Source organism: Poecile atricapillus, chromosome 36 (genome assembly GCF_030490865.1).
Source record: "Poecile atricapillus isolate bPoeAtr1 chromosome 36, bPoeAtr1.hap1, whole genome shotgun sequence".
Lineage (NCBI taxonomy): Eukaryota > Metazoa > Chordata > Aves > Passeriformes > Paridae > Poecile > Poecile atricapillus.
In genome coordinates, this window is record NC_081284.1 from 659,800 (window position 1) to 680,242 (window position 20,443).

The 20,443-nt window shown below is 55.4% G+C and overlaps 2 protein-coding genes across 2 annotated transcripts in view; both read right to left on the reverse strand.

The window, feature by feature from the left end:
• LOC131590980 (serine/threonine-protein kinase pim-1-like) overlaps positions 1–11,790 on the reverse strand; it is a 31,516-nt gene extending 19,726 nt beyond the window's left edge. The window contains exons 1-3 of the mRNA XM_058861398.1: positions 11,736–11,790; positions 4,555–4,651; positions 3,506–3,731 (exon numbers count right to left, since the gene is read on the reverse strand). Coding sequence (XP_058717381.1) covers positions 3,506–3,731; positions 4,555–4,651; positions 11,736–11,790 — 378 coding nt within the window. The remainder of the gene's footprint in view (positions 1–3,505; positions 3,732–4,554; positions 4,652–11,735) is intronic.
• A 139-nt stretch (positions 11,791–11,929) lies between these two features.
• The window catches only part of LOC131590981 (serine/threonine-protein kinase pim-1-like), a 28,095-nt gene continuing 19,581 nt past the window's right edge, over positions 11,930–20,443 (reverse strand). The window contains exons 2-7 of the mRNA XM_058861399.1: positions 14,371–14,598; positions 13,926–14,119; positions 13,834–13,884; positions 13,263–13,629; positions 12,546–12,722; positions 11,930–11,958 (exon numbers count right to left, since the gene is read on the reverse strand). Of these exons, the coding sequence (XP_058717382.1) occupies positions 11,930–11,958; positions 12,546–12,722; positions 13,263–13,629; positions 13,834–13,884; positions 13,926–14,119; positions 14,371–14,598 (1,046 nt within the window). The remainder of the gene's footprint in view (positions 11,959–12,545; positions 12,723–13,262; positions 13,630–13,833; positions 13,885–13,925; positions 14,120–14,370; positions 14,599–20,443) is intronic.

Below are 20,443 nucleotides of genomic sequence, written 5' to 3' on the forward strand. Positions count from 1 at the left end.
CCCCCAGAGGCGAAGGCCAGCCAGAACTAGCAGTTTTCTTCTGGCTGATACCCTTGCATACAGGAAACGTTTCAGGGAGAGTACCAATTTAGGCCATGGACATCAAAAAAGACAGATGGTATTGCAGTGTTAATCCTGTGGGACAAATTGCATTAGGGTTCAATTCTACCTGTTCAGTCCTTACACATAAACCTTTGACATAGTCCGGGGCTGGGATTGGATCCAGCTGCTCCCAGTCTCCCCTTATAAGAAGGAATTTAAAAGTCGAGGCATCCTGGAGGGGTTTGAGGATCCCTGGTGGCTGTTGGGTGTCATTTCTCCACCTCATGACTCAGCAGGAGTTTCTCCAATGAAGAAATAAAGCTTTTGCCTGAAGCTCCCACTCTGCCCATGACAGGAAGCCCTGGGAGTGTCTGTGACATCCCGGCTCTTTGGCAGCCTGGGGACTCCTGGGATGTCACCGTGGAGCCCCCGGGAGTGTCTGTGACACAGCGGTGCCTTTGCAGCCCAAGGTCCCCTGGGATGTCACCATGGAACTGCTGTGACTGCGTCTGACCACACGGCTCTTCAGCTTCCCCAGAAACCCCTGGGAGTTCTCTGTGGAGCCCCTGTCTGTGCCTGTGACATTCCAGCTCTTGAACAGCCTGGAGACTCTTGGAATGTCCCCATGGAGCCCCTCTGAGAGCCTGTAACAAATCTGATCCTTGGTAGGCAACCATCACCAGCCCCCTGTTGCTATGGTCTGTTCCTATGGCAACCATCACAGCCCCCTGTTGCTATAATCTGTTTCCATGACAACCATCACAGCCCCTGTTGCTATGATCAGTCCCTTGGCAGCTCCATGGAGACCCCATGCCAGGGGTGGTTGCCATGGACACCAGCTCAGGCCTGGAGCCAGAATCCGTTGCCATGGCAACCATTTGCAGTCCCATCCCCAGGCTCATGGGATCACAGAGCCACAGAATTGGCTGAGTTGGGAGGCACCCATGGGGATCCTCCAGTCCAACTGCTGGCCCTGCACAGGACACCCCAACAATCCCAGCCTGGGCCTGGCAGCGCTGGCCAAACGCTGCTGGAGCTCAGACAGCCCTGGAGCTGGGAGCCCTCCCTGGGGAGCCTGTTCAGTGCCCCAGCAGCCTCGGGGCAAAAACCTTTTCCTCACATCCAGCCTAAACCTGCCCGCCTCAGCTCCAGCCGCTCCCTCCACTCCTGGCCCTGGGCACCAGAGGGAAGAGGTTCCACAGCCCCCAGCCAGGGACCCGCTCCCAAGGCTGCTGCCATGGCAACCAGGCCTGGCACCAGCTGGGATGCTCGGTTTCCACGGGCTGGGCTTCAGGAATGGCATTCCCCAATTTCCTGCTCCTGCCAAAACCGCGTCACCGCTCGCTTCCCTCCCGCCTCCCATGGAAAGCAGAAAAGGCAAAGATCCTGGGCTGGGATAAGAAGAATTTACTGGGAACAGCAATGAGATAAGGAACAAACAGGAACAGAAACAATTTTGCTAACAAAAGGGGTAAGACAAACTATTTACAGGGAAATATACACCACCTGGCTTCTTCTGGCCACGTATTTCCTCCTGTCTGGAAAGGACATCCTTCTCCACTGGTGAGAGAGAGGGACTCCTTTTCCTGCCCCTGGCAACAACCTGAGATGGGATTGAATATAATGACAGGACCATGGCCAGACCCTCATGTTCTTCAATCCCAAATCATACCATTGCCATGGGCAGGAAAAGGTACAGGTGTCTTCCCTGCATGGATCACAGGGAACATGCGCCACAGCGGTGTGGATGTCAGGGGTGCTACCACCTTCCTGAAAACCTCGGCCCTCAAGAACATGGATCACCAGGTCTCTTCACAGTCAAAGTCCTCCAATGGGGGATGATGCTGGAGCAGGGGACAAAGCTCTTCCTACATTCAGGGCATTTACAGGGCTTCTCTTACCGGTGCCTCCGTTGGTGTTTGGTCAAGTGAGAGCTCTGGCTGAAGCTCTTCCCACACTGGGGACACTCGTAGGGCCTCTCCCCAGTGTGGATGATGAGGTGGGAGTTTTGCTTGAAGCCCTTCCCGCAGTCAGGGCAGCGGAAGGGCCTCTCATCCGTGTGAATCCGCTGGTGCACGAGGAGATGGGAGCTGGTGTGAAACCTCTTCCCACACTCAGGACACTCCTAGGGCCTCTCCCCAGTGTGGATCATCTGGTGGATGATGAGTTTGGAGCTGAAGCTGAAGCCCTTCCCACACTTCCCACATTTGTAGGGCCATTCCCCAGTGTGGATCATCTGGTGGCAGATCAGGCTGTTGCTCCGACTGAAGCTCTTCCCACACTCCAAGCACTTGTAGGGCTTCTCCCCATCCTGAAGCTGCTCATGGACCACCAGCTCAGAGCCCCGGCTGGATCTCCGGCCGCTTTCCCGGCACAGGGTGGGTCTTTCCTCCTCAGAGCACCCTGGGTTGGGTTTGGAGCCCCTCCCCCTGCAGGAGGATTTTGCTCCTCATTGGATTGCTGCACACTGCAGCTGCTCAAAACGGCCTCTTCCACGAGGTTCTGTCCTGGGGTTTTGTCCTCCCTGGTCTCCATCCTCAGCTCCTTGTCTGGGGGAGGAAGGACAAGGAGAGGATGGGATTTGCCTCTGTGCCAGAGGGAAGGGGAAGGAGATCCCCCCAGTGCGTCCCCGGCAGGACGGTGTCGGCAACGGGGTTGTCCTGCAGCCGGGGGCCAGGCTGGGCTGGGAGATGGAGCAGGAGAGAGAGGGAAAGGGGCACTGACTTCCTCCTCACCTGCCTGGCTGTCCTGGGGCATCTTCCTCTTCTTCACAGCCTCCTTCTCCATCCACCCCAAGTTTAGGAATGAGAAATCCTGGTTTCTGAAAATGCAATGGATGAGCACTTTGGGTTAGGGGTTTCCTACTCTCTAAGTCCATCTCTACAAGTCACCGGGCATCTGGTGCCCATATAAACCACCCAAACACTAAGATTCAGTCCCCTAAAATACACAAATGGCCAAGATTCACCAAAAACACCCATCCATGCGTTTACCCTCTCTGGTCTCTCCACTCTGGGGTCCTGGAGGCTCCCGATGTCTGGATTGCTGTGGGTCAAGTTTGTATTGGTGTTCCCCCTCTCTGGGCTGCTGGGGCTCCTGGCAAGCCAGGAGGCTCCCCTTCTCTGGCCTCACCACTTTGGCATCCCAGGAGTCCTGGATGGGCAGCACTGTCTGGGCTCCCTGTTTCAGGCTCCTGGGCTATCCCTGGGCCCCCTTGTTCCTGCTCCCAACATCTGCAGGCTTCGGGAGCACCCCCAGCACTGGCATTGCCCGTTTCTGCTGCCCCCATTGCCGCTTTCCCTGCCAGCCCTGCTGGTCCCGGGCCATCCCCACGCGGCTCCGGGCTGACAATGCAGCCCCTGAGGCGGGCAGAGCAAGCCCCAGCACGGGGGGAGCCTGCATGCTCTGCTCCCTCGGCAGCCGCGCCCAGCCCCGGGCACAGAGCTCCGGCAGCCCCCATTGCCGCCCCCTCCCCAGAGAGCCCCGGGGACCCCCGCAGCCGGGGCTGCCTCTGAGTCAGGCGGCCCCCGAGCCCGGCTGCGTGGCCAGGGGGGCACGGCGAGCCCGGGGCCTCTGTGCCAGCGCTTGTCCCGCTCTCCCTCAGCCTCTGCCCGGCCCGGCCCGGCCCCCCGAGCCCCGCCAGGCCCCGCACGCCCACGGCCGGCCCGGGCCGCTCCCCTCGGAGCCCTCTGCGGACACGGCGCCGGCCCGGCCACACGGACCCGCCTGTGCTGGGGGCCCACGGGCCGCCCAGCGCTGCCCGGGCCTCGGCCCCGAGCACAGAGCTCTGCCCGGGGGGCTCCCGGCCCGAGGCGGCGGCTCCGGGCCCGCCCTGTTAAGAATAATTAGAAGACTGTTCCCATGTTACTGTTTGTAAACCCCTTACTTACCTTGTACCCCTGTCCCAAATTGCTGTACCTCGTGTTTCTTGTTCCATGTTCAGCCAGGCCCTGCCCCCTCTCCCAAGTTGCTGTACCCTGTGTTTCTTGTTCCGTGTTCAGCCAGGCCCTGCCCCCACTGCTCCTAGACTCCCACATGGCAACACTGTACCCCTGTCCCAAGTTGCTGTACCTTGTTCAGTTGGGCCCTGAGGAGGAGGAGGATGACATAAGAACTTCTATGTAAATGAAAGAGACCAGAGACTCATGGGACGCACCCAGACAGGAAAAATCCCCGAGACAACGAGCCACACAAAAGGGAAGGAATAAAAACAGTACCACCGAACAAGGAAGACCCAGAGGAGTCCCCTGACTTCCCTCCAGAGGCCGACATAACCACGAGGGGACTCGACTGGGATGACACCCTAGGCTACGAGGCCAAGAGAATGAGTCTTCCCCGGGATTCTCCTGAGGAAAGGAGGTCCGGCTCTGCCCTAATGACAAAACTGACCGGATCCTCCTCTTCTGCGGTGTCCAAGTGGGATCAGTGGCGGTGTGCGTCTACCTCTCGGGCCCCCACCCCAGAGCTGTCCTGTTTAATAAAGGTCTTTTTAAAAGGAGCTGGTCTCCTGGCCCGTTCATCACAGCCCGGCCGCTCCCGACTCCCACGGCCCGCCCGGGGCCGCCCCGCCCGGGCCGGGGCTGCGCCAGCGCTCCCCGCACCCGCGGGGCTGCAAACCGCTGGGCACAGCTCACAAAAAAACATTCCCCCAGCCCCACAGGAACACCAAAATCACAACCGGCCATCACCCCCCACAAAAAAACCATCCAAACCCTAAAACCACAAACCCACCGCTTCCACCCTCTCCTCCTTCCCCTTCCCAGGGACCCCGAGCCCGCGGCAATGGCCCCGCAGTGGGACAAAAAGCTGCTCCGGCCGAGGCACTTTGAACACCCTGAGCTCTCCTCAGGGGGCCCTACAACACAGGCCAATGGAACTTGGCCGTGCAAAGGAACCATTTTGGTGCTCCCTGCGGAGGCCAGAACTGAAGCTTTGTTCCTTTTCCCTTGGGCCAGAGACCCTCGGGCTGTTTTCTGCACACACTTCCAGCCCCCAGCGCTTGCAGCAGGCGCTCTCTGCAAATGTCCCACTGCCAGGGCCCTGGCCTTGCTGTCACCCGCTGGGGCTGGCCATGAACAGAGCTCCTGCACTTGCATTTCCAGCTGCTGTGCAACCAAAGCTGAGGGATCTGCAGCTGCCTGAATGCAAAACCTGGCAGAGGAGCCTCTCTCGAGGGGGAAATCTCCCCCTCCTCAGCCAGCCCGTGGCAATGCTGCCATTCTCTTCTTCTGCTGCTGCTGCTGCTGCTGCTGCTGCTGCTGCTGCTGCTGCTGCTGCTGCTGGGGCACTCAGGGCTCTGGCTGAGCAGGAAAGGTGACCCTGAGCCAGGAGCTTTCCTTGGCTGCAGCAAAGGCTCGATGCACAAAGACCTTCCCGGAATGTACTTGATTGTTTTTTTCAATTAACTGCCCCTGTCAGCTCTGGGCAGAGCTCTGTAACTGGGTGTGACACTTGTCTGTGGCACTGTCGGGGTGGCCAAGGGGACCTTCCCCGAGCTGTGTGCAGAGGAATCCACAGCAGCCCAGGCCGGGGGTGCTCAGTGGCCGCTCAGTTCCGCTGACTGGACACGGCTCTGGCCGCTTCCCTTGGAGCGTCTCCAGGGAGGGAACGCTGGGGCTGCCCCGGCTGTGGTGTCACTGCCAGGGGAACGCTGGGGCTGCCCCGGCTGTGGTGTCACTGCCAGGGCAACGCTGGGGCTGCCCCAGCTGTGGTGTCACTGCCAGGGGAACGCTGGGGCTGTCACTGCTGTGGTGTCACTGCCAGGGCAACGCTGGGGCTGCCCCGGCTGTTGTGTCACTGCCAGGGCAATGCTGGGGCTGCCACGGCTGTGGTGTCACTGCCAGGACAACGCTGGGGCTGCCCCGGCTGTGGTGTCACTGCCAGGGCAACGCTGGGGCTGCCCCGCTCCTGCCCCACCCCATCAGCTCTGCCAGCGCCTCCAGGGGACACAAAGGCTGAGCCAAAGGGTGAGAGTTGCACAAGGGGCTGAGCTGGGATCTGGGACCCATTGGGATCATCGAGTCCAGCCCCCGGCCCTGCACAGACACCCCAACAATCGCAGCCTGTGCATCCCTGGCAGCGCTGGCCAAAGGCTCCTGGAGCTGCGGCAGCCTCGGGGCCGTGCCCATTCCCTGGGGAGCCTGGGCAGTGCCCCAGCCCCCTGTGGGGGAAGAAGCTTTTGCTGATCTCCAGCCCAGCCCAGCCCTGGCCCAGCTCCAGCCGTTCCCTCGGCTCCTGTCCCTGCTCACCTGGGCAGAGATCAGAGCTTGCCCAGAGAAGCTGTGGCTGGCCCTGGATCCCTGGAAGTGTCCAAGGCCAGGTTGGAAGGGGCTTGGAGCAGCCTGGGATAGTGGAAGATGTCCCTGCCATGGCAGGGGGTGGAATGAGAGGAACATGAAGGTCTCTTCCAAGCCAAGGCATTCTGTGATTCTGGGATTTTGGGAGAGATGCTGAAGCTCTGGCTCAGCATTGTAATAAATGGAATTGAGTCGTGCTAACTAAATTGGAACTATTTGGAAACTTATTTAGAAGCAATCAAAAGGATCAGTGCTACAATGCACCTTTGCAGATGTTACATGTTAAAATTGAGGTACAGGCTGTAGTTTAGAAGATAAGTGATGTCCCAAGTTGAAAACGGCCTTGAGATGGACAAAATTAGAATGACTGTAGGCATAGGGCCTGAAAATCAGTGAATATCAGACTAATTAGTAGACTTACATAACACAACGCTCAGTAAGCACATGCAAACCTGTAAGTTTATCCAAAGGACAATGAGGAAGAGGAGAAGCCTTCACCAAAAGACCCCCAAAAGAAGACTGAAGACCCCCTAACAAGTGAGGCATGCACTGTGAAGAAAAGTGATGTAAAGTCAGAAAAATTGGAAATAGGAGGAGATTTATGAGAAACATTAATGAATATGTAGAAGCATACAGTGTATAAGTTCAGCTTAAAGTGCTTTGTTTTCTGTGTGAGGCAGGGTGGGAAGCCCCCTCTGTACCCCGGTCAGTTTTGTACGTCAGGTGGGGTGAGAAACTCTCCCTGTACCCCAGTCGGTTTTCCTTATGCTTTAATCATATGGAATTACTTGCAAATTACATATATAAATTGCATTTTTTTATTAAATTGTATTCTTTTATTAAATTGCATTCTTTTACTAAATTGCATTCTTTTATACCAAATTATTATTCAATTTACTAAATTGTATTCATTTTTAATTAAACTGTCATTAACCCAAGAGACCAAGTTGTCCAAATTCTAATTTCATTTAGAACAGTTTTATCTCACCCCATGTCTGGACCCAGCAGCAGCCATGGGTGGGCTCCTCCCTCTCGCTGTGGCTGTAACTCACCCAGGGGCAGCAAGTGAATCAGGTCCCTCATGGGCCAGCGAGTGCCAGAAAGGAACATTGCTCCTTGGGGAAACACAATGTCCTTGGGCTTCAGCAGAGCATTGAAATGGGCCCCCTCGAGCACCTCAGCTCCAGTGAAATCTGCTCTTACTGGGCTGGGCCCAGGAGATGTCCCAGAGCAGCTGCAGAGGAGTCGCTGTCAGGAGGAGGGACTTGTATCAAAGTTTGATGTAGATCAAAACAAGCTCTGTTGGTAGCTCATTTCTGTTAGTGTTATAAATGAAATTAGAATTTTGACAACTAGGTCTATTGAAGTAATAGTAATTTAATAATAAATAAAAAATGGATAGAATTTAGTGCATTGAATACAATTTTGGTATAAAAGAAATACAATTTAGTAAAAGAGTACAATTTAGTAAATATATTCAGGTGTATATATACATATATATATGCATATATATATAATAATATACAGTTTGTCAGTAATTAAGTATGATTAAAGCATAAGCAAAACTGACCGGAGTATGAGGAGGGCTTCTCACCCTACCTCACGTACAAAAAAAGCAATTCAAACTAAACTTATATACTGGATGCTTCTGCATATTCATTCATGTTTCCCAGAAGTTTCCCCCTACTTCCAATTTTTAAATTTAAATCACTATCCTTCATGGTGCATGCTTCACTTGTTGCTAGGGGGTCTTCAGTCTTCTTTTGGTGGTCTTTTGGTTGAAGGCTTACACTCATCCTCATTGTCCTCTGGGTAACCTCACAGGTTGCATGGGTGTACTAAGCCTAGTGTTATGTAAGCAAGCATTGTGCTCCACTAATTAGTCTTATCTTTTATAATTTTCAGGCCTTATGCCTAAAGTCATTCCAACTTTATCCATCTCCAGGTCGATTTTGTCTTAGGACATTTCTTATCTCAAAACTACATGCTCTACCTCAATTCTAACATGTAACATCTGTAGGGGGGGTACATCTGCCTGGTAACACCAATTCCCTTGATTCCTCCTAATAATAACTTTCCAAATAGTTACAATTTAGTTAGCACAAATCATTTCTATTTATTACAGCAGGGTGTGAAAACAGGAGCATTGTTTGGTGTGGCCTCCTCTCGCCTTTCACACCTTTCAGCGCTTTGACCCAGCCAAGAGCTTTCTCCAAGAGTGCAATGAAGCAGCTGCTCCTGCTCCCAGCTCTGGCTCTTGCCAGTCTCTGACCCTGCCTGGTTTTGTCCCTCTTGCTGTGTCCTCTGTTCCCCCAGGGGGCTGCCCCAGACTGAGGGATCAGATCCAGGCACTGCTGCTGCTCCCTCGGGACCAGCCCCAGTTTGGTTGTTGCTGGCAGTGCCAGCAGAAGCCGTGGCTGGAGCAGCAGGTGCTGACAGTGCCCCAAGGCCCGGGGCTGGAGGGGTCCCTGGGCTGGGGCTGGGAGGGAGCTGCCCCTTGTTCTCCCTCTGCCTCACACAGAGCTGGGCCGGGCACAAGTGGGGCAGCAGAGCCAACAGGGAGCCTGCGAGTCTCTTCCAGCCATGCCTGCTCAGACTTTGGCCTTGGAGCTTCAGGTGGACAAAGGCAGCTGCTCTGGTCCCTCTGTGTGTGCCCGTGTTCAGCACTGCTGCTCCATCAGTCTGTGCCCAGCAACGGGGAAAAGCCTCAGCCCTGCAGGGCGGGGAGCTGCCGGGCTCTGCCTGAGCAGCTCAGCCAGCGGGAAGGGAGCTGCTCCACACGGGAACCCGGAGCAAAGGACATGCCTTTTCTAGGAGATGCTTTCTGTAGAAACAAAAAAAAAAACCCCAAAACAAAACAAAAACACAAAACAAAACAAAAAAAACACAAAAAAAAAAATGAAAGATAAAAATTACTCGCAAATGTGTAGCGAAAAATCTTCTATAACTCTGGAGTAAGAAAGAGGTAACTGATCCTTTGAAAAAGAGAACTCAGCTTTGATTTTAGTTACTTAGTTTGTACACGTGCTAGTGGAAAGGATCCATTAGCTGCCTTCCTTTACAGATTTTATGGATGTTTTCCAATCTTAAGATATTTTACACTGCAGTTAAAGGAATAGGAAATTGAAATACATGTTCTTCATGACTGTGTTTTGAGTGTAAAAATTTTGCAGTTTGAAACTTGGACCTAAAGCGTTGCAAATGGAAGTGATAAATCCCAATGGACTGAGTGAATGCAGCTTTTCCTATGGGATGTGCAGCACTCCAAGGACTCCCTCAGTGGGGCTGGGGGTGCTTGGAGCTTTGTCCTGTGCCACTCCGGGATGTCATGAAATGGGACTTCACCTGCCACCAGCCCAGGTCATGCCCTGCCACCACCCCAGCTCCTTGGACCTTGTGTCCCCAAAGAAGACACAAGGTGTTTCTGCTGCTCCACCCTTTGCACAGATCCACAGAGAGCTGGGATTATCCCAAGTCTCGTGTCTCCATTGTGCCATATTCCTAAAGAGCCAGCAGCCCATCCCGACAAATATGGTGAGTTATATGGATGGTTATCAGCTCCCTTTCCTGCCTAGAAATCCTGAAACTGCTTCTAAATGCTGTTCCCTTCAGTTCATGGACACCTACTCACACAGAGCTGGGAAAAAATCCCCTGCCCATGGCTTACAAGGTGAGTCATGCCAAATTTAGAGCTCTGTGGGAAATCTCTATCCATCCCTATCCTTTTAATATATCTATACGTGGGGGTGTGCATGGATGTGTCATGTATGGAAAGGAAGGAGTGTGTAAACAACGTGACTGACACTTTCACCCTCTGTGTTCATTCCATACTCATGGGTACAAAGATATTATGGAAACCTTTCCAAGGACAGACCTTCTGTCCATGGATACAAAGACATCCAAGAGCCCCTGGCACAGACAGACCCTTCTGTCCATGGATACAGAGACATCCAAGAGCCCCTGGCACAGACAGACATTGCTGCTCTTCAGCCAGTGACAGGATGAGTCCCTGAGCCTGGGGCCTGGCCTTCCTCGTGGTGAGGGGCATCAAGGAAGGCTGCAGTGTGATGGAGACTGTGATGGGCTGGGAACTCACTGGGGGAAAGGAGGGAACAGTTGTGAAGTAAAAGGCAGGTGGGGGAGAGAACTGTTCAGAGAAGGGCTGATCTACAGCTTGAGAAAGCTGAAAAATGACAATTGGGGTCATCCCAGATTGATTTCATTTCAGAAGTTACGGAACAAGTTTAATTTTTGCGGGGTGTCACGTTTTCCTTTGGAGGTGGACACTCTGCAGACTTGAGCTGCATTGCCAAAATGCTCAAGTCACTGCTGCAGGTCACACCATTTCTTCTTTGGCTGATCCCAGCCCGGTGCTGAGCCCAGCAGAGCCCTGGCAGAGCCCAGAGCAGCCTCAGCATCCGCAGAGCCCGGCTGCAAGGAGAGAAACCAGAAACCGCCCGTCAGCTCAAGGCTCCTGTCCCCTTGTCCCAGCCACCCACGGTGCCCAGGCCATGCTGGCCGTGCTCAGAGCTGGGCCCAAAGCTGCCCATCACTGCTGCCTTTGGGAGCAGAGCAGGAGGGCAGGACATGTGCCCAGCCTGCAGCCAGCCACAGCAGATCCAGCCCCTCAGCAGCTGCCCAGAGCGGGATGCTCCTGTGCCCGCTGCCATCTCCCAAAAGCTCTTGTCCCACCCATGCCAAGGAGATGAGGACCCACCTCACACCATCTGCTGCCAGAAGAAAAGCTGGTCCCAAACGATGTCCTCAGCCTTCTCCAAGGGCACGGCTCATCCACACCACAGCTGGTCCCAAGAACTTCCCGATCCAGACTGGACCCCACCAAGAACGCTTCCTTTAGAAAAACAAACAACAAATTAATGAAAATAGGTTACAGACAAAAGGGGAAAGAAGAAAATGGTAAGAAATCTTATGTCTGTCAGGAGTTTGAGGAAGGCCCCACCCCTACATTCTAGGGAAAAACCCACCCACGGGTGAGGGAAGCCCATGCTTTCTCCCTTCCCCCCTGCACTGTCCCCCAAAATCACGGTGATCCCAATGCAAAGCAGGGGAGTGGAGCAGCCCAAGCCCTTCCCTGCATGCACAGCAAAGCAGCCGTGCTCAGGTTCTGGAGTCCCACCTGTGCTCCTGCCATGGGGGTTTGTTTGTGTTGGGCTGGCTGCCCCAGCCCCAGCCTGGGGCACGGTGGGTGGTGGGGGCTGTTGGCAGGACCAGGAGCCCACTCCCATTTCGTAACCACCCCAGCCCACACCCCCAGCCCTGCCAAAAACCAGCTGGGCAGCCACTGAAGAATCAGTTGCATCCACCCCAGCAAAAGGGAAACCTTTGGTTCCCAGCCATTGCACAAATCTGGGAGCATCCCCCTGGGTCTGGACTTACCTGAAAATTCTCTGTGGAGCCTGGCTTTGAAGAAGGTGCCAGAATCAAAGTCCATCATCGCCAGCTGCCGCTTGCCAGGTGGAGGAAGTGGTTGTCATCCTTGCTGTTGTCCTCCATGTCCCCAGCAGCAGCAGCAGCCCCACCTGGTGCAGCTTCTCCAGGGGCTTCTTCTTCCCTGGGGTGACACCAGGCTGTCAGGGTTCTGCCCAGGGCCTGGCTGTCACTGAACCAGGACAAGCAAAACCAGCTCAGATGGCGGCCAGCAGTGCTGGGCAGAGCAGCTCAGCTCCAGCACAAGGGCTGCGTGTTCCCACTCGATGAGCCCTGTGCAGTGACACAGGCAGGACAAAGAAGTCTGGGTTTCTTTGCTTCTGATTGCCAGGGTATGTGTGGAGCTGTAACTTACCAGGTCCCTGCATCACTGTGCCTGTGGCTCTCTCCCTTCTTCTAGGGCTGATGAATATCCTGCATCCAGGGATCACAGAACAGGTCTTCTAATGAGGGCCTGTCCAAGTAGTGCAGGGATAAACACCGCCTGATCAGATCTTGGCAATCTGGGGAGAGAAACCACAAACCACTGGTCAGTTGGAGAAGGCTCCTGTCTGCTTTGCCCCACTATACCCCTGCCCAGGCCATGCTGGATGTGCCCAGAGCTGGGCCTAAACTTTCCCATCAATTCTTTGTTTTGGAGGAGAGCAGGAGAGCAGGACATGTGCCACCTCCTCAGCAGCTGCCAGAGCGGGATGCTCACGAGCCCGCTGCTGTCTCCCAACACTGGTGTTCCCCCCGTGCCCAGAGATGAGGATCCACCTTGGGAGAGCTGTTGTGGCAGCAGGAGATGGCCCCAGCTGATGTTCCAGCCCCTCCTGAAAGGGTGCTTCCCGCAGACCATCTCATGCAGCAGGATGCCCAGGGTCCAGACGGTTGCTGCCTCGCCATGGTACCATCCGAAGTTGGTCCATTCCGGGGGTCTGTATGATCGTGTTCCTGTGGAATATGGATGGGGCTCATCAGGGGGATGCTGCTGCTCCCAGAGCCCGACCCCAGCATCTCTGGGCATGTGGGGCTACCCCAGTGGCACATGGGGTGACCTGCTGCCCTCTCGCCAGCACCTGGGACTTGTGTACAAACCCAGGGTTTGAAAAGAAGGCACTGGTGCTGGAAGACGGCAGCAGAAACCCTGGCAAGGCCTGACCATGACACACAAAGGAAAAACCCACTCACAGTGCTGGGGAAAAACCATACCCACATCCTCCCTGCTGGCATTGCCCAAAAAATATTATGAACCAAGGCAAAGCAGGGAAGAAGAGCAGTCCAAGCCCATTCTCACCTGCACACCAAACCAGCTGGTGCACAGGTCCTGGCTCCCCCTCTCTGCTATCCCCACCCACAGGGGATTTTGTCAGGCTGGCTGCCCCAGCCCCAGCCCCAGTCCTGGGAGAATCCCTGCTGCCACACCCTGGGTGGGCCATGAGATGTTGGGCCAGGAGATGCCGGGACTGGGAGCCTACCCCTGGGTGGGCTCACCTGCAAATTGTGTGTAGGCTGTGTCCTGCAGGTAGGTGCCACAGCCAAAGTCAATCAATTTTGCCTCGCCGGTGTCCAGGTCTACCAGGATGTTCTCTGGTTTGATGTCTCTGTGAAGGACCCTGCAGCTGGTGCAGTGCCGCACGGCCTCCAGAACCTGCCGGAAAAGCTCCCGCGCCTCTTCCTCGGACAGGAATATCCGTGCCCGAATGTAGCGCCGCAGGTCCTCACATCGCTCTGGGCGCTCCAGCACCATTACGATGTGCTTGGGGAGCTCAAACCATTCCAGCAGTTGCACCACACCGGAGAAGCCTGTGGACACCTTGTCCAGCAGCACTATCTCCAATGGTGCGCTGGAGCCGTCGGGCTGCGGGAGGAGCACGGTGCCGTCAGTGGGGCTGAGCCCGTGCCAGGGCTCGGGGAGCCCTCAGCCAGCCCGGGATGCTCTGCACGCCCCGCTCCCCCCACGCCCGCTCTCCCCGCAGGGCTCCCGGCGGCTCCCACCCTGCCGGGCCCCGGCTCATCCCCGCCCGGCACGCCCCGGCTTCTGCCGCTGGCCCCGCTCACTCACCAGCTCGCCCCAGCGCCGGATGCGGTTCCGTGGCACCTTTTTGATGGCCACCTGCAAGCCAAAGGGAGCAGCGGATTCAGCTCGCCGCCTACCGTGTCCAGCCCCATCCTACTCCTCCGCCCCCTTCGCCTTCTCTGCCCCCTCCTCCTCCTCCGCCCGCCGCTGGCCCCTCTGCTCACCGGGGCGCCATCCGAGAGCCGAGTGGCCAAGAAAACCCTGCCGAATCCGCCGCGCCCCAGCAGCGTGCCGATCCTGTAGCGCTGCTGCAGGGCCTCCTGCGCCTTCCCTGGGGAAGAGACGCGGCGGTCAGCGCTCGGCCCGGGGCCAGGAACGGCCCCCGAGCGCTCCCCGACCACCCCGGGCCGAGCATCCGCAGGCGTCCGCTCCTTGCAACGCGACAGCGGCGGCTCGGGGCCAGCGGCCGCGCTGCCGAGCGGCGGAGCTCGGGCCGGGGAAGCCGCAGCGGAGGCGGCGGCAACGGCTGCACCGCCTGTGTCCTCCGCGGGCCCCGGGAGGAGCCGGGGCAAGGGCCGGGACCAGGGCCGGGGCAGGGCTCGAAGCAGGCGGAGCCAAAGGGCGATGATACCGCCCCAGCCCCAGGCACTGAGGCCCGCCCAGAAGCGCCAGCGCCAGCTCGGCTGGAGCCGGGCGGTGGCGAGAGCGGGACAGGACGCCCGGGGCCGCGGTCGGGGCCGGGGCCGGCGCCGGGGCCGTGGCCAGGAGCGGGCCGGGGACATGTCCCGGGCGGGCAAGGGGAGAGGGAAACTGGTAGAGGAGGAGAACACAGAGAAAGGGAGATTGGGAGTGGGTGAGGGACCGCGGGGGAGAGGGTGGAACAGCGGGAGAGGGAGAAGATACAGAGGGGCGATGAAGTAGTTATTTAAGCTGCTTTGTTTTTCCGCTGCTGCGGCCTCCGCCGCCGCTGCTGCTGCCGCTGCTGCCGCTGCAACTGAAGCACCGGGGCCGTTTGTCCCCGGGGCCGTTTGTCCGTTGCCCGCTCGGCCCTGCCCCGAGCCCCGCGCTCCCCGGGCAGCCCCTGAGCCTGGCCAAACACGGGAACTTTGCCGTGTTGAGCCAAGAGCCAGAGTCTTGATTCCTGCACAGGGGCACAGCAATGCCCTTGGCTGCTGCTGTGCCTTGTCCCTGCTGAGCATCAAACACTGTCTGAGCACATTCCCTGAATGCAGAATTTGTACCTGACCCAAGCACTGCACTTGTGTCTCCAGCATTGCTTTCCAAGAAGAACAGGGGAAGGCAAACTGGGTGTAGCTCATGGTATTTTACAGTGTCTAAAACTTGTCAAGTCTCAGATCTTAGAGGTGAGATCCATTTGGAATGAATGGGATGGAGAAACAGTGCACGATGGAAAAGGGAAACATAAAACTAAATAGAGAAAAATTGAGAAAAACATACTGGTCATTTCTTTTGGTTTTATTTTCATTTCTTAAAAAAGCTGTTTCAGTTTTCCGAGAATCTTCTCCACAGTCCTGTCCTTTCCAAAAACCTGTCCTGAAGAACGAGGTGCAGCTCCTGTCACAAGATGTGCCCCCAGCTGCAGCTTCTCTTGGCTTCCCACACTGTGTGTGCAGCACAACTCTTGCAGCAAAGCAGGACAAATATTTGAAGAACTTGACAACTTGTTATTGCTTTTCTTTGTGGACTGGGGAGTTGTGCCATTGATACGGTTTTCATTGTTACTCTTCTACCCTAAGGAAACATGATGAGCTGCCAGGAATTGTTAGGGAATACAAGCCTGGTTGAATGTGGAGAAAGAATCTCCAGAGCCTGCAGCCAGCAGTGGAGAGCTCATCATTCCAATAGCGCCATGGACACCTTGAAAGTGATCTGGAACATGAAAATGGGCTGACAGAGGGAGTTTGTGTGTTCAGTTGAGAGGATTCTACATCTCCTGCACTGGTAGAAATCAAGAGCACAATCAGTTGCTGACAAGCACAGGAACATGATAAGCTGGACCTCTTAGTAGATGAGAGAAAGAATGTGAAAAGGACAAATGCAGGGAATGACTTGGTGAAGTTTGTCTGTTTAGAAGGCTCATTTTTTCCCTAATAATTCCCAATTCATTCCCTTTGCTTTTGTCCTTTTTATCAAGCCTGTTTGCATGGCAGAATTTCCAGGAAATGAGAACCTGGAGCTTGTGGAAGTGCCTGAAAGCTGCCCTGTTCCTCTGCAGGGACACTCAGGCTGAAACAGGAGCCTGAGGCCTCTCTTGGGAAGCCTCCTCGGAGCTGGAATTTGTGCCATGCCAGGAGAGGAGGAGGGGGAGGACGATGGGAGCTGTGTGTGAGGAGCAGGAGGTTTGGGCCCCAGGACATTCCGTCTGTGCCGCTGCCCCGCAATGGGCGGCCGTGCCCGGGGCTCTGGGCCTGCCCCGCGTGCGCTGAGCTCCCGACACTGCGGGAGCTGCCCGGGCTGGGCTCAGGTTCCCACTGGGACTGGGCAGCAGGCTGGGCTCCAACTGGGATCAGCAGCAGCTGGAAATACCTCTGGGCATCTCCACTTTCTGCTGTTGCTCAGGAGAAGAAGCAATGAAGCGACAAGTACTGTTTTTTCTTTCTCCTGGTGTATTTTTTCATTATATTTGCCACTGCAGAGGCAATTTGTGTGATGGCCTCTGTCAGTTGATTCTATTTCAGCAGCAGCAGCAACAGGGCTGTGCTTGAGCACTGCAAATGTCAGCTGTGTGGCTTTCATTCCCCTTGACTTAGTGCTCAGGGCCTTGGGAGCATTCTGATCTCTACTGATCATGATGCCTGAAACAAAAATCCTGAGTTCCCCATCACAAGAGGACTCTGGGCAGCACTGACTGAAAGAGGCAATTGCAGTTGTACTGCTAAAATTCAGGTGGCAAGCAGAAGAGGGGCAAGAGCAGCCGAGATCTACAATGTCCAAGGCCATGGCACCAACAGCCTCCTGCTGTCACCTCAGGGTGAGAAAAACAGAGCTGAAAACAGCGCTGGAACCCGATCCTTTCTTCCTCTGAGGGCTGGCTCAGGGCAGCAGAGGCGGGCCCTGAGGAAGCCTGAGGGCTGTTTGTGGGGGATTGTTGCTGTAGTCCAGAATTGCCCTGGAAAAAGCCCTGGGAAGCCGAGGCAGGAGCAGGTGGGAAGGGCCGGCGCTGCTGCTGCTCCTGGCCGGGAGCCCCGGCCGGGCCGGGCCGGCGCCCGCTGCGCTGCGGCTGCTGCTGCTGCCAGAGCCGGGCGGGACTCGGGGACAGGGAATGGACACGGGGGGACAGCAAAGGCCTTGGGGGCTGCAGGGATGGTGGTGCTCGGGCCAGCGCCAGCACAGAGCTTCAGCCCGCAATGAACCCCGAGGGAAACGCTGGGGAAAGGCTCCATTCAGCCTTTCTTTACTCGGCGCTGTGAAGGGACGGAAATAAAAGGAGAACAAGCAGGGCCCGACCCCTTCTCCTTTGGGAGGAGCCCCGCGCCTGGGGCTGTGAGGGGCTGTGAGGGGAAATGAAGGGCTGTGAGGGGCTATGAGAGGTTCTACAGGGCCATGAGAAGTTCCATGGAGCTGTGAGGGGCTGTGAGGGACCATGAGGAGCCTCAGCCCTGGCAGGAGGGGGTCCCACCATGTCCCCAGGGCAGGGCAGCCGTGAGGGGCTGTGAGTGCAGACGTGGCAGCAGAGCGGGCTTGGGGCACCTCTGGGAGGGGATGAGACCCTTCCCCAGCTCCACACCACACCAAACCCAGCATTAACAGGATTTTCCATCTTTAGAATGCACTGGCAACTGGGAGTCAAGTGTACAGTTTAATCCTGGTGGGAAAAGCAAGGGAATTTTCCCAGTGAGTGACATCCTGCCATTCTTATTAATGTCGAAGATTTAAAAGTCTAAAAATGAATAGGTATACTATTAAATATTAAGAAATACAATAACAAGAAATAAAGACCCAAATCCCAGCACCCTGCTCAGTAATATGCTTTTATCTATAGTAACAGATTAGTAATATATAAATAAATGAAAGAAATTTCATTTGTAATTCAGATATGTTTCATTTTTCCCAAAGTTCTCGTCCCCTTTTTCCAGGGTCGTTTCCTTTACTCACCCACTTTCTAATAGTTAGAAGGGAGTTAAGCATACCAGAAAAGGCAACAGCTCCTGTTTCAAAGGGAAGCAGCCACCAGTCCAGGGAACCTGAATTGCCCCCAGGCACGTGTGTGCACTTGAAGGGTGAGCAGGTGCTGAGGACAGAGATCTCAAACCCCTTCTAAGGCTGTGAGAAACCCACAAGTGGCAAAGTATCATTGAGGGTCAACTCCAACTGGATTCCATTCCCCGACACCCTCCAAATGGGCAGGCAGGGCTGGGCTCTGGCAGGGTTCAGTTTTGAGTGCCTTGTGTTCCATGGCATGGAAGTGATCCTATCAACCCTGGTACTGATGGATTGCGGTATAGCTGCTGAAGGAGGAGAGGGAATCTCAGGAGACAGGAAAGACTCTTCTTCTCCTTTCGCCCTGCAGAACCCCCTCCCCAAAGAGAAATGCTTGTGTTGGGTTTCCATGGCACCCCTTCCCTCAGCCCAGTGTCTGACCCACTGTGTGCTCTGCAGGAGCCAAAGCCAGAGCAGTCCCCAATATCAGTCAACACATGGTCCCCACACAGCAGGAGAAAGCACTGCTTGCAGTGGGGCTGCTGATCTGTGACCCATCCTGGTTCCATCCACCCCACTCCTCTCAGCCACAGACACCAGAAGGATCCCAGGAAAGCCACAGTGCTCTACCAGATGCCAGGAGCACTCCCTGCTGTGGCCTCAGGGATGCTGGGTGACCTCGTTGATGAGCATCTCTGGCTGGTGATGGAATGTGTGGATGGAGGCCCTTGACAGGAGGTTGGTTGAGACACGTGTGGGGCTGAAGGAGAGATGGCAGCTGTCAGTCGGGAGGGCAGGGACCCCGCTTGTGAGTCCATTGCCTTGGACACCCTCAGCCACAGGATGTCCAAGAAGTCACACAAGGCTTTGGCACTCTCAGCCTTCTTTTCCCCCAGTTCCTGCTTTCTGTACATTTGCAGTAGAGAATCTTTTTTGTTGTTAGAACTAGAACAAAGATCCCAGAGGGAACAAGCCTTGCTGGTTTTAGTCAGAAGCATCGGTGAACAAAAGTTGTGTTTCATTTTCTTTGGTCACATCTTTGTTGCTTCTCAGTGTTCAGGCTGGGTTGTGGGGTGTCCTGATTTGCTGCATTTTCTGAGTTCCTCTTGGATCCTTTAAGCAATAGGTTGTGCCCTCTGAGGATCCTTTGTGCTCCTTCGTGACCCAGGAGAACCTTCCAGGAGGTTTTTGGGTGAGCTGCTGCTGTGATGTCACAGGAACGTTGCCGTGTCCTTGTGGTGTTCCCGTTGCTGTGGGGCACAGAGGCCTCGGTGTCAGAGCGGCTCTGGGTGCCTGCTCATTGCCTGAGGATCCTCCTGCCTGAGGCATTCTCAGCAGCCAGCCCAGCCCAGCCCCTGACGGGTGTCCTTCTGTCCTGGCAGGGGGACAGACAGTCTGCAGACGTGTGCAGCATGGCCAAAATGATCCAGCAAGTGGTTGCTGCACTTTACACTCTGGACACTGGGGCTTCTTATGGGTATTTTTTAACCCACTCAGCCCCTATGTCGAGGATTTCCCCAGGTGCACCATATGTGCCTTCGGGATTGCTGTGGGCTTTCTGTTCTTCCTTTGGAACAGATGTGATTTTGAAAGAAAATTGCCATTAAGATACCATTTGTTTGGGAGAGCTCCTGTCAACAGCTTCTTAAAAAAAGGGGTTGTTTCTAGCCAGCAGGGTGTGCACAGCATTTGGAATGGAGCCTGGGGGGGTTCTGTTCCTCAAGAGGAGAGTCTGTGGCAGCGGACCCTGGCACTCCCTCCATTTGCTGGTGCAGCCAAAAACTGGACACAGCCTAATATTTTGTGCTGATCTCTTGCCTGCTGTGTGATCCAAAAGGACTGTGGCTCACAGAGGGAAGTTGTGAAAGAAAAATGCTCTCTTGGCATTGACTTGTTGTGTGGGAGTTTCCAGCACAGGCAGCTTTTTCTCCTAACAGCGTCTGGTTCAGGTGAAGGTCACCTCACACATGGATACTGCGAAGCTCCTTCTTCAGTGAGTGGGAAAGGAACCTGTGGTGTTCAGTGATCCCAGTTACTCCCTTTCAACACCAATATGAGCCTAGTAAGCTCCAGGATGATCCTTGTCACATGCCAGCACTCCCAGGATGGTCCCAGTTGCCTCTGGCTAGATGAACCCAGTCAGTCCCAGTATGATGCCATTTGCCCCCAGCGTGCTCCCAGTTGCTCCCAGTCACCCCCAGTATGGGGGATGATGTGCAAGGTATGTTGCCAGTCACTCTCAGATACTCCCAGTATGAGTCCAGTGTAATCCAAAGATGGATGGATGGGAGGCCTCATGGAATCATGGAGACCATTGTGACACTCTAGGGCCCCATGGAACTGTGGTGACACCAAGCTGGCTGGGAGTGTTGATGTGCTGCAGGGTAGGAGGGCTCTGCACAGGGACCTGGACAGGCTGGATCCAGGGGCCAAACCCAACAAGGTGAGGTTTAACAAGTTCAAGTGCTGGGTCCTGCACTTTGGCCACAACAAC